The sequence below is a fragment of the Anguilla anguilla genome, chromosome 10 (assembly GCF_013347855.1).
Source record: "Anguilla anguilla isolate fAngAng1 chromosome 10, fAngAng1.pri, whole genome shotgun sequence".
NCBI classification, from domain to species: Eukaryota; Metazoa; Chordata; class Actinopteri; order Anguilliformes; family Anguillidae; genus Anguilla; species Anguilla anguilla.
This window is the reverse complement of record NC_049210.1, coordinates 12,277,690-12,291,021: the sequence shown is the minus strand read 5'-3', so window position 1 is coordinate 12,291,021 and position 13,332 is coordinate 12,277,690. Positions and strand designations below refer to the sequence as shown.

Sequence of the window (13,332 nt, the reverse complement as noted above, 5' to 3'; positions counted from 1 at the left end):
CTGCGGCGGGAACTCTCCCGGGTCCCCCGGCACGACGGCTTATCGCCTCCTGCAGGGCGACGGGGTCCCCGTTTGATTGGCCGCTTTATCTCTGACTGCCGAAGAGGGAGAGCGGCCCGGCGGGAATCATTAGCGCGTCTCGCTGGCCGCCCGCGGGCGCGTCCCGGTGCCGCGGCGATAAGAGCGAGCCGTCCGCGCGCTCCTCTCCACGTCCGCACGCTCCGAGCCGCTGGGACGTGAGCGCCAGGCGGATCGCCCGGCTGACAGAGAGAGGTTGGAGCCGGGCCCGAGGATGCTGTTAACATGGCGGCGCGGGCCTCGTTCTCGCCACACCCCCCCACCCCCGCCCCCCCCACAGCCGCAGCCGCGGACCCGGGCGCGTCGCGGCGGAGGCCTGTCGCAGCAGTCTGTCACGTAGCGGCTCGCGGAAAGAAATCATTTTCGCTGCGGCCTGACCTCTGCGCGGAGGAGCGCGAGGGGAAATGATTTGAGTGAACGCTTTGATAAGCAATCCCAACCTAATAGCTTAGAAAATAGAATTAATTGCCGCGCACAATGATGTGAGAGTTGATCGGCCATTCTCCAGAGTATGCACTGTTCTTGCGGAGCCGGAGACAGACGAGGGGAAACCGGCTTATTTCTTTATACTTTTCTTTAAAGAGAAAGCGTAATGGAAAGAGGAAGAGATTTTTCCTTTCGCTTTGACCCAACATCAACATGTGCCGCTTACGCGCTCGGGGGAAGTTCCGTTCACACAGCTTCTGACTCTCAGCTGCTAAAGGCATGCCCCTGCAGTTTGAGGAAGAGCATTTTACTCGGTGTGGCCTGATAGCTGCAGCAGTTTCCAGCGGTATTATGAAAATTTAAACCTCATTCCACGACCTCGCGCATACTTGTCTTGAAAAACATTTCCAGCGATGGGAGGACCGTGGAGCTGTCTCTATTATGGAACAACTGAGGCGGCCAAACAACAAGCAACCTTTAAATATTCAGGTGCTGAATTGGTAGGTTTGTCTCAAAGCAATTCTAAATAGAAAAGTAACTGCATGGGCTTTGACTCTGGGGGAAAAGGGTTATGTATATACACTAACTCCATTGACTGTAATGGAGACCTGGAAACATTTGCTTATCATTGACCAGATGGGCCCTGTGTTTCTAAGTAAACCTTCATTAATGCATAATTAGCTGAATAGAAGATGGCATTTGGAGTAAGGCTGTGCAGAGAAATGTACTGGGGGAATCTGGAGAAAATATATAGAACATCTGTGAAAAATTTTGTTGATACCATTTAAGTTCTGAATATTATTCCTTCGTGTATCCCACGTGCACAAGGAAAGCCTTTTCTGTTTGATGGCATTAGCAGAGTTGCATTTTCTGCTTTGTATTCATCTCTGTAAATTTAATTCCCTTCTTTGTTTCACAGATGCCCTTATCCACATTTATTTACAATATTTAGAACTCTACATTTCCCTTATTCTAGGACCCATTTATACAGTTTGATTTATATTAGAGGCTGAGGTAATGTATCTTGCCATGGGGGTTACAGCATTTCTATTTAATCATGTTTTGAAGCATTTATACTTTATATAAGTAACTGTTCTTCAGACAGTTGTATGCCCTACTTTTTCTTTGTCTCCCTATTTGTAATTCTCAGTGCTATCAAGTAACTGGTTTGAGTTCTCATAAAGTATCAGTAACAGTATGTAGTTTCTCATTTCTCATAAGTAGCACACGAAAAATTCTGAATACTATCAAGATTGGCTCGTCTTCTACTACAATTTTATCAGATAGCAACATATAGCTTTTAATCAAGACAAACAAAAAAAAGGACAGGGGAAGAATGTAAAATGTATCATATAAAATTATCGCTTTTTGTCATTGATTGCCATACCCCTTTTTGCTGAGTGAATGCAAAACTAGCATTCAGCTTTAAAACAAGCATTTAGCTTTTCTGTGATGTCTCCTATCTGAGATGGATTCATCTACAAGACAACTTCTCTATTCGTGTCTCAACATCCTCAATTCTTGTTAATATGAATAAGTAATAACAGCAGATAAAGGGAGATAAATCTTCTTTATTGCCGTCGATGGTGAGAATAGCTCTTCTTTAGTCGCCTCCTTGTGTCCTCTTTGCCGGAGATAAATGGAAGAATCTTTCCAGCTGAGCAAAGGAGGAGAAACGAGGAGGGGAGAAGGTCCAGGGCAAAGTCCTGTGTCTGCAGCATTTGGAGCTTAATGTGCAAATGCTGGCCCCTGCCCAGGCCGCTGCGCGCTAGCCTATGAGTCACGTCTTTAAAAGCCCGGGTTCTAACAGCCAGCTTGCTCCTAATACTCCTGATTAAACCTGGATGGGCACTCCTGCATCAGAGCCAAAAAGCCTTTTATTTTTTAAATATCACTCAGACACAAATTTATGGGTTGGGGTTCAGGGGTGAGGGTGTTTAAGCAGAGTGCCCCAGAGTAAGAAGAGACACAGAAGAGCAATGGGAAAGACAAAGGCTTGTTTTATCTCTGCTGCCATTGATATGTGCAGAAAAAGATATGTGCTTCTTACCGTCTCCCAGGTTAAGCCAGGGCCACCAAGGTGTTTACACTGTTACACTGTTTTCTTATTTTTCTGGGTTGTATAAGTGTGTGGGGGGTGTAACTTAAAGCTCTTGTTTGGCCAAACAGAGTTACATTCAATAGCATTGTAATCGATGGAAAATTGATTGCTCAATTTTACTTAGAAAGGGTGTGTGACAGATCCATTATAACGGCCAGCGGGACTGACAAGGTAACCCAATTAGGTCTCGTATCCAGATGGGGTCGATGGCAACGAGTTTAAGCCACAGTTCCCCTGGCTGCTGGCAAGGCTGAGCACCACAGCTCCCGATGTCTTACCTTCTCAAAATCCACAAAAAATACAAAATTAAAAAACTAATGTTGCAGATCAGATAGCTATACCTTAATAATAAACCCATCCCAGCATAGGCTAATGATATATGCAGGGAGAAAAGTTGCCAGGAATGCTTGCCAAAGCAAGTCTTTCGGAAGTTCCTCCACCCAGGGAGTTGAGCTGGGGAACCCTGGACGATGCGAAGCCAGGAAGTAATCGCACCAGCCACACATAATGGGATCTGCATCAATTAAGAAATTAACAGGAGTGTACGCGTGATTTAAAATAGTGCTCCAAGCTGCTCCCCCTCCTTCCATAATGGCGCTGCAAACATGTGCAAGAGGCCGTTTGTTCAGTGCGACGGAGGAATGCGCTCATTTCCATGCTAAAATGCACTTTCGCCTCTCTCCGCATTTCCCTAATTAGGCAAACATACCCTTAAACTAGCCGTTTGTTCCGCTGGCAGTTTACGACGTGGCTTCCTCGATGCGGACCCCCTGCTAAACGCATTTACACTGTCTGTTTCCCACACAATAACCCAGGACTAAACTGAATACTAAACACTTAGGGAAGGGGGGGGGGAAAAGCCACCACGAGCAAAGCCTCCACAGAAGCACGATGCATGAATAAATATACAAATTTGACCTCGCATGAAATATGTATTGAAGAAGCTCTCTGGCTGATTATTCAAATGCCACATCTTTGATTCCATCATGGTGCCTCTTGGAGGCGGTCCGCGACGCTTCATCAGACGGCCAGTCTCTTTGCGCAAAGCTCCCGCTGCACTGTAATTTAGCGCAGGGGCGGAAATCGTATCGGATTCCAATGGGATCCTTGGAGTGATCTGCTCTGGCAGTCAATGCTGAGAAGTGCTGATTTATTGCAGTCCATAATTTCTAAAGAATGGTTTTCGAAAGCTAACTGTGAAGGGGGCTTCAATAATCAATGGATGAAGAGCGTGATTCAGGCCATCTTGTCATTTTTTGGCCAATGCCGGACACCCCTCAATCTTACTTAATTGCCCACAGAATCCAGCTGCTCTGGAAATTCTTAGTCCAGTCTAATTGCAATTCAGAGGCTGAAATGGAACTGCCACAGTACAGTCCTTTGGTGTAATAAATTCACGATGTGCTTCTGTTCTGCCAGCTTCTTGAGTATAATTTGTAGATCGCCCAGCTGAGTATCTTGAAGGGGGGACAATTACAAATGCAGGCACATACACGCACAAATAATTTTACTGGCGTGCGAACATTTTCTGTATAATTGTGTTCACCTCCATGATCTCCGATTCGGTTCAGTTAATTCACAGTGTCTAAGAGTAAGCTACGGTGTCACAGTGGAAACCAGCTGGTTGCACATTTACATGCGCGCATGTAGATTTATGAACAAACACTGCTATAAAAACCTGCTGAAATGGTCAGAAGTTAATGCGACTTAATGAATTTCAAGCACCGGAGCACAAAGCGGGGAGAACACGTGGAATTTGCAAAGTGCCTGTAATGTAATAAGCAGTTTCTGCTTAATGGAGTCGTGCCACCATTTAAAAGAGAGGGGGAAAAAAGCTATGGTATCCATGCTGCTTTGCTTAAGTGTACGCTTGCATAAAATCAGTTCTGTGCTCTGTTCCCTTTGTGCAGAAAAGCTTTTTGCAGTATATGTGTCATCTCCACATTTGTGTGTATCCGTGCGTGGGTGCGTGCGGGTGTGTGTGAAGCATGGGAAAGCTACCCAATGATTATCAATATATATCTGCAAATTTCAAATGAAAATACTGGCTGTGGACATGTTGAATGGCCTAAAATAAGGATGATAACAATAATACTTGTGGCAATAAAATATTACATAATACAGATGTTTTATTAAAAGTGCTCCATTTGTTTTGTTTTTGGCAATTTAGGCGAAACTCACTCATGCATAGAAAAGAATGAACATAACGTCCCCATTGCATTCAACCACGCTTTTTCTCATATATATGTCATCAGAGCAGGACAAGGAAACAGAACGCACTTGAGTGAAACTGAATTCAAAATACAAGTTTTGGTTCATTCCACTGCGCTTTATAGGCTACTACTGTACAAGTCAAGAAAGTAGATTTATAGCCTAGTCTAATCAAGCTATGGCATTGTACCTATCGCATTCTGTCATAGATTTATTGATCTTATATGGCATCTTCTGATTTGTGTGCATTTGTGTGTGTGTGTGTGTTGTGAGAGAGGGAGAAAAATGAAAAATGAGGTTTAGTGTACTTTGTTGTGTATGTTTGTAAGGTGAATGTTTGGTGGGAAGTTTGACAGGAAATAGGACTTCAGGAGGAAATAATACATCACCAATTCATCATAATTAGTTGGACATATTTCACTGCTTATCATTGTAAGATCGATGACTGTTGCCGAACTCAAACTACAGCATATTTTGATGCACTTCATTTTAATCAGCTTTTAGAGCTCACTTACTGCACCTTCTGCAGCAAGATGAAGTCTGTAGTTTTGCTCATAATTCCTGACCTCTAAGAATGAATCTTCGCTCCGATCAAGGGGGAGAGAACAAAATGGTCTTAATGTCTCCTAATTCCAAATACCCCTGACGGGAAAATAAAGCTTTGTTATCTCTCAATCTAGTTATCTCTGCAGTAAGCCATGTTTTCTTCCTGGCTCTTTTGCAAAGCACTCTTGAGGATCTAATTTTAGTTTTAAATGGAAAAATAATCATTTTTGGCCCTCCTTGTTGTCGTGTCGATACTGTAATAGAGGCGGTGGACTGTTTTTGTTTTATTTACCAAGGGGATTGTGCATCTTTCATGATCATTTTTGCAAAGGCAATTTTAAATTCATGATGACGGTCATATTCAAATTTGGTTCTAGCTTGAACCTGTGCCCACCTGTTCTCCAAATATATGTCCAGCTCACTTTAACCAGCATCTTGTTTCATTTGCATTATTTAAAATGCCACATCTCTATGCAGCAGTGAACGCTGCATGTGTTGTGTTAATAATAGTATCGGTACTAGTTCTGGCAACCCATAGCAGACGGTCCGTAGAGTACGATGCTGTTCAAAACTCTCCATTCAGTGCACAGATGAAGCTGTTCTCTGATCTAGTTCATGACACTCTGGTTGGCAGGGGTCTGAGAAGGGATGCAGAGAGAGAAAATCAAGACATTGATGAATGTTATTTGATAAATTATGGATATCGAGATAGCATTGATCATTCAGCCTCTTTGTTCTTTTTGGCTGCAACTCGAAAGTTACAGAAATGGCAAGTTTCTAACTTCATGAGCGGATCCCCAAAAGTAACAACCATACCTTCATTTTACCAATCCTTGTTGGAAATGGATCCCTCACTGTAGCTGCAGCCTCTGAGCAGTGCCTGCCTTTGCTTTTGTTTTCATTGATTTGCAAACATATTAATCATATTAATCTGGATGTATTACCAATGGCCAAGCAATGGATGTAAAGCAGAGCGTTCTCTAGTCTGCTTCTCAAAATGAGCCTACATGGGCTGAATGGCCTGTCTGTCATCAGATATTTGTATTGGTTTATGTTCTAAAGTCTATTCCTTATGGTTGCATATTTGCCCAGACCATTCAGTTATCTTGCATAACAAGCTACCCAACTGACAGTCAGCTAGAGATTTCTTTAACCTTATTATCTTTCTCTCTCTTTTTCTCTCTCGCTTTCTCTCTCTCTTTCTCTACCTATCTCTTTCTCTCTCTCTTCACCCCCCTCCCCCCTCTCCAGCAGATTCCACACCAGGTGAGTGCACTGACATTCTACAGATATGAGCAACCCATAGTGGACTACTGCCAGGCTCACCAACCACTGCATCTCAACATGAACTACGAGGGTCCCCCCCAGGGACTGGAGGACCGGGTTCCACGAGAGCGTGGGACCATTCAGACTATTGCCCTCCCCACCGTGCCTGCAGCTCCTCTCACGGACCCCCGGACCCCCCCACAGTGATGTCTGCTGAGGAGGGGTGCACTGTCCCCGTTTTCCTCCCTCCGAATGGGTCATGACCAAAACTGAGAACGCAACCCAGGCTGGCATGGATATACGGAGGAGTGGTGACAACAGTGGGAACTGCAGGGGCCTTATTGATGGAATCAGCTGCAAGTTTCCTTTGTGTTTGGTAGCTCTGAACAGGGTGCAACTGTAGTGAAGCAGTACAGGCTATCACTGTGGTGGGAATGAGAAAATAGCTAATTAAAGGCTGCGGTAAGATGCTGTATCTTACATCCAAATAGTTACTCCTAATGTTCTGTGACTTCTTCATTTTGGAAAGAAGTGTCTTTTCTGGGTCTTGTTTTTTACCGTTTGTTCGTGAAATCATCTACAGCTGCCTAGAAAAAAAAGAAGATATCTAAATATTTAAATGTAATTCAATTATCATTATTGCACTTACTGCCTCAGCTATATACAGCTCTTTATTTGAGGAATTAATGCTGGCACTCTCCCAATGTCGTGCAAGTAATTAAATTGAGTCTGCAAAGAATCTGGAAAATGTTGCGATGGGGAAGACAATTGCAGAACAAATTCAAGTTTAACAGAGCTCAAAGGTTTCTTGCTGTTGCTTCTAATAAGGTTTCAATCAGTGGTCGGACATGCAGTCAAATATTTACCATTATTAGATTATTAGGGGTGAGCTGTCCCGATTAAACTATTCAAAGTGGGGTGTGGAAAATGTGTTGAATTGAAGGGTGTGAAAGCGTAGTGACAAATTGAATGTCCTACAAAAGTCATGTATCTATGCTATTTTAAATGCAAAGAATGCCTTGCTTATGTTATTTGCTGTTTATTTTTTATTTATTTATTTTATTCTTTGATTTTTTTTTTCTTTTGCTGCTGAATTTTTCCAATACCAGTATTAACCTCTGTGTGACCTAACACACTACTTGAGTTGACACGCTGATGTAGCCTTTGGTGAGAAAAGCACTAGCCAACTCTTTTTGGACAAACATTACAAGGACTTAGTAACTGCTGAACCCACAACATAATAATTTACTCAAGGTTGCTCGCTCCTAATAATCTAAGAAGTTTGCTGCTTAAATGTAAAAGTAATGATTATTCGCCTGACACCCAAATACCCGTGAACTTGTTTAAATCTATTAAGGAATTTGCCAGTGACTTTGGGGCTTTCATTTTCATATAACTGATATGTACAAGATGCTTTTTTACCATGACCCTGTAGCCCAGTTGATTCAGTAGTGGGAGGATGCCTGTAAAATCTGCAGTAAACCCAGATGCTTGCAGACTGAAGAAGCCTGAGTGTGCCGTGGTGTTTTATATGAAGAATATACACTGAAGGTCACCTGGGCCCAACTGCCCAGCAGTATTGATCGTTCTCCGTGCTGTCTGTCACTTGTGGACGTATAGTCTCTGTTCCTTGGCCCGAAACCCAATCTACCCAGTTCTATGACGTACAGTCAGCAGTGCAGGACACAGGATGCTGGAAGGCTGGACCAGGGGGACACATCAAGGACCTTCTGTGTGACCCCACAAAATAAAGGGACGCTCTTCAGGTCACCTGACTTTCGAAGATGCTGAAGGAATGTCAAAAAACCTATCTGAAACAAAAAAAAAGCCCAGCTGGACTTGTGAATCTTGTAAATAGAGAGTAATAAAATAAAGAAAAAACGATGTCTTTGCTTCTTCAGAAACACAACCTCCTGGAGAAGAGGAGCCTTATCTTAAATCCAGGTGAGCCCAGATAGATAGCAGGGTGTCTACTGTAAAAATGGAGATTTGAGGTTGTGAGGAAATTTGCAATATTTTGCAATATTAGCTTTCTGGTTTTATGATGGATATATATGTGTTTTCTTCTGCTTTATTCCATATTACATGTTTTTCTGTTCTGTCAAATCATATAGCCTACAGCTACATTCCAAGGAAGTCGAAGTCCAAACCAATGATCTTGCCTTTACGTTGAAATAAAATCACTTATAACGTGAGTGGTTTTGGAAATTCTTTAGAAATACACTTTTTATTCTTAAACATGCCATTGTCACTTTGAGAAGGCAGAACTTTTGTTGGAAAATGTTAAGAAAGGCTGTTGGTTATGTTAAATGTACTGTGAACAGTTAGCTTTTCAACAGCAGTGTGGGCGTAAAGGATATTATTATTTTGTCTTGAAAATTACTTTGTATTTTTAGATTTATCTTCAATGGAGAAAGAATAATTGCTTATGAAACACTAAGCAAATCTGAGAGAAGATCTAATATCAACATACCAATACCTAGTGCTGGACCCATGAAACTGACAAATCAACATCTTAAAAATGATTAGCCAGAACATATGGGCCCTATTAAACTCCAAGCCCTCCTTTCATTGCTTTAATATGCCATGAAGACTGAGTAAACCTGCTCTTTCCCCTGTCTGGAAATTAAATGCAATACGATATCAATTAATTTGCATAGTCGGTAATGAGAAAATGAATCTGCAGTCTAACAAAAACTGGACATTGCACCCTTGATAGCCAAGTCCACAAGGTTGAGCTGGCGTTTGTTGCTATTATCTGCACTTATACCCACTCTTGGGGTTCTTCATTTACTCAGTGCCACTCTCCCATTTGAAGTCTTTTGCAACACCTGTCATTGAAGTTCCCAGCATGCATCATGCTTACTCATAGTATTGAATTAGCTTGGGCTGTGAGATTTGTGGTGCTGAGTTAAGCTGCCTGTGTATTTGTTGATTGCAAACTGAAATCAATATAAATAAGCAAGAGTGCAACAGTTAAGCTCAGCTGTCAATCAGTGTACATGTACAGAACAAAAGAGAAAAGAAAGATCAATTTCCACTGAAGGCTTGATTGATTGCTGTTATCTCTTAATTGTTGTTTGAATACATTGTACATCATAAAGTTGAATATTTAAAGAACAGGAGGAGAGATGTTATCTGTTGCTGTGAATTGTAAGTTTTATGAAATGTCGTTTGCATTAATAATGGCCCGTGATGTTACTTAGCTTCCTTTTGGTATCTTTACAGTACACTGCAAATTATTACATAATTGCATCTCATTTTTGTTAATGTAATTGCATTTAAATATTGCTCAGCCACTTTTTAAGATTAACACTATGCGCGTATGCAATTACACATTACGTCTAAGGAAACATTCTTGACTAGTCTTTTTCACTGTTTGAATATGGGCAGAAATATTGGAATCCTAATGCTGATGTAAACGTACCATGATGACAGTTAAAAGAAGCGAACCGAGACCACCGCAGAGGGGTGGCGGTCACCAATCATTTGGAACTGAAGGTGTATTTAGGATGACAGTCCAGTGAAAATTTGTGTGCGCTGTGAAAGCGAACCCGTTGAGCTGCGACAGCCAATGAAAGAGCGCCAGGCTGTGAGCCTGATGGGTTGCGAGATTCCTTATTCGCTTCCGGTCCAGCCACCTCATGTTCTCCAGATGTCGCCCGTGAATCCTTTCTAACCTGAAAGGACGGCACTGTTTACACACTGTAAAGAGAGATTGCAGTACATAGGGTGTCTGTAATCACCGTCCTTTCTGTTCGTTTTCCAGAACACAGTTGTGCTGTGTGAACCCAAATAGAATTCTGGTGTACATGTCACAATGTAGAAATTTGCCAAAAGAAGCAGTCTTTATTTTGTTAGCTAATTTTAAATGAAATCTTAAAATGAATTCCCCTGGGCTGAAAGGAGACAAATCTAAATTGGTAAAAATAAATAGTTTATTAAAGATGTATTACGATTGAAATCACTTGTGATCGCAATCAGATGTGAAAGTGCCCTCAATTACCTTAATGTACACAAGAGTTTAATTTGATGCCTGACACAACCTTAGTTACACTGCATTACTGGCAGTGCATACTGCTTATGTAACTGTGATGTAATTCTGGAAGAGTTACTGTATTTTTGTTCCACTTGTTTCTTTTGCGCTTTATGACAGTATTCTGCGCATTTAACATCATGTTGTGCAGCTTCACATGACTTGAAAATGAGAAAGAAATGGAGTATGGAGGTGGGCATAGACAACACTGTGCATGAGACATAACCCAGACTCTATCATTTAGAAACATATTCGTAAAACTGGGGGATGTTTTTTACCAGATGCTGAGCAAATAATTGAAATAGCATTTCCAGTGATTATAAGACCTGACGAGTTGTGCGTATTATAAAGTGAAGGACACAGTAGCTATCTCTATGGCATTCTAATCTGTTGCTGTAAGAATTAACCCACAGAGTTTGTTACCTTACACTAACTATGACCAGCTATGAGACAAAGATGAAACCATAGAATCGCATTCCCTATCCATCCGCAGCGCTGGTTTTATGTTTCTTATTCTGTGCACACCTGGTGTTCCCCAGGCAGGGTATCTTTGACTGTTAATAAAGAACTATCAACATAGGGCCAGTGTGAGAACCACCCTCTTTTCCTAAGCTGCGATGAAAGACCATCTCTGAAGCTGGCTGTCTTCTCATTTCCCTTATCTTTGTTCTGTACAATGCAAGGATAACAGGATTTTCCAAGCTGTGCAACAGTGGATTTTTGGTTAGTTTTCAGTTTCCGGCTTTATTTTTTTTTATTTATTTGTTTATTTTTCGGAGTCTGATTAAAATTGACACCTGCAGCAAAAAAGAAAAGTTTGGCTTGTTTTTTCCCCAGAATTTGTGGAGGACAGAGCATTCAGACTCTCAACTGGCCCTTGAAAACAGAGAACAGATTTCAATCACACTCCTTTAGAACTGTTATTGTGATCTAGGCAACACTGCTTCCCCTTCCCTTTAGGCATAGTCTTGCATCCCTGCTGGAATGTCTCATTTGACCAAAAGGAATGTGGCCAGTGGGTTGAGCATTGCAAGGAAGCACACTTTTACTTCTTATCTCTGTTCTTATAAACTACAAAATGCAGATCCCCAGACATAAAGACAGACAGAGAGAATGAGAATGGGATACAGAAAAGAGAAGATATAGCTGATGATATCATCTGTGGCATTGGGGAACGAGAGACCAGACATTAAACAATTGGTTCTTGTCAAGCATGGCTCAGGGGGAGATTGTCATAAACAGGCCAAGATGCTTCTGTTACGGCAATGTGAATGAAAACCCAGCAAAGCTACACAATGTTTTCATCTCATTATTGAGATATGGCCCATGTCCATCGGTGGAAAGAACCGAGCAGCAAATGGGTTTGTTTCCGTATTCTGGCTTGTCAGTAGACTATATAGTAAAATCATTACGTATATAACTCCCAAACACATGTCCAGCAGTCTCTAATGCATGTGTTCAATTACCCATCAGTGATTTTGGGTTTTTGACTATGACCGATTCTAAAATAAAAATTTGACGCCTGGTGCTTTTGCTTTTCTCAGCAATTTTATCATTGTGCTGTGATCCTGCTGGGCCAAACATTTGGTGTAAGTCATGTTGAATTGTTATGTGTGAGTATGGTCTATTGTTTCTTGCTGAGGCCTTGCATAGTTTCCTTCAGCAGCTGTATCCCCCCATGGTTCTTACAGAACATTCTAGGTGGTTGTTTGGATACTGTGCTGAGAGAGAAAGACAAGAAAATGTACATGTAAATTTTTTTTACTGTATCACAAATGCAGTAATCCAGCATCTGCATCATAAAGCTTTTTGCCTTTTCCAGCATAACCACAGGATGTAAATAGCTTGTATCACCCCGAGGTCAATTTCCAAAATAAAACATCTATTGCTACCCAGAATTCCAGAGTCCTGAGTCCTGTTCTTAGGATGACCTCGTTTAGATCTCCCAAACAAAACCAATCGATGTTCCTCAGCACATATCTGCCGATTTATCTCCCCATAGATGTTATCAAGCACTAGGCAAGGATGCCATTTTCAGGATTTCCCATAGCATTTTCACAATAGCCTGTGAGGGTGGAATAATTACAGATCCAGTCTACAGGCTTACAGTAAATTGGAGAAGACAAAAAAACCTTGCTACTTGTAAATCTTTTCTTGTCGAAATTTGCACACAGAACATGGAAAGCCAAGGACCGCTGTCCTATAGATGAAATGTGTAATTCTTTTATATTCAATCATTTCATCCCCAAGTAATAAAAATATGGTAGCAGGTTATTGTATGTACGCCCACACAAATTTAAAATACAATTGCTTTTTATATGAAAGATTTGCTGAATATGTGTGTACTTAATTATTCAGCAACAATAGATACTCTGGCTCATGAAACATGTATTCCAAAATGTATAGCTTCTGCTGGTTTTGTCTGTTCAGATAGTCGCTTGTGTTCGTTTTGGCGCCTAGTACTGCATGCTGAGATATGAAATCCGCAGACGCAGATAAAACCATGGAGACCCATGTAACTGTAACAGCCATAAATGAATGCATTTACTGAGAGCTGAGAATTCTTTGGACCTAGCCTCATTTCCCTCCAATCCCATATCGAATGTTAAGATCTTCTGCCATGGATGATCAAGGGGGTACTTGTATTGCCACAGGGGGCAGTGACATA

The 13,332-nt window shown here is 41.7% G+C and overlaps 1 protein-coding gene across 4 annotated transcripts in view; it reads left to right on the top strand.

Moving 5' to 3' along the window:
- Window positions 1-12,553, top strand: part of LOC118207083 (leucine-rich repeat transmembrane neuronal protein 4) — a 93,763-nt gene extending 81,210 nt beyond the window's left edge. Inside the window, exon 3 of one of the 4 annotated variants that reach the window (XM_035380377.1) lies at window positions 6,617-12,553. In XM_035380377.1, the coding sequence (XP_035236268.1) occupies window positions 6,617-6,835 (219 nt within the window). In that variant the 3' untranslated portion in view covers window positions 6,836-12,553. Of the gene's footprint in view, window positions 1-6,613 lie in introns of all 4 variants that reach the window. The other 3 variants (XM_035380375.1, XM_035380378.1, XM_035380379.1) reach the window with 3 other exon arrangements.
- Window positions 12,554-13,332: the final 779 nt, after the last annotated feature.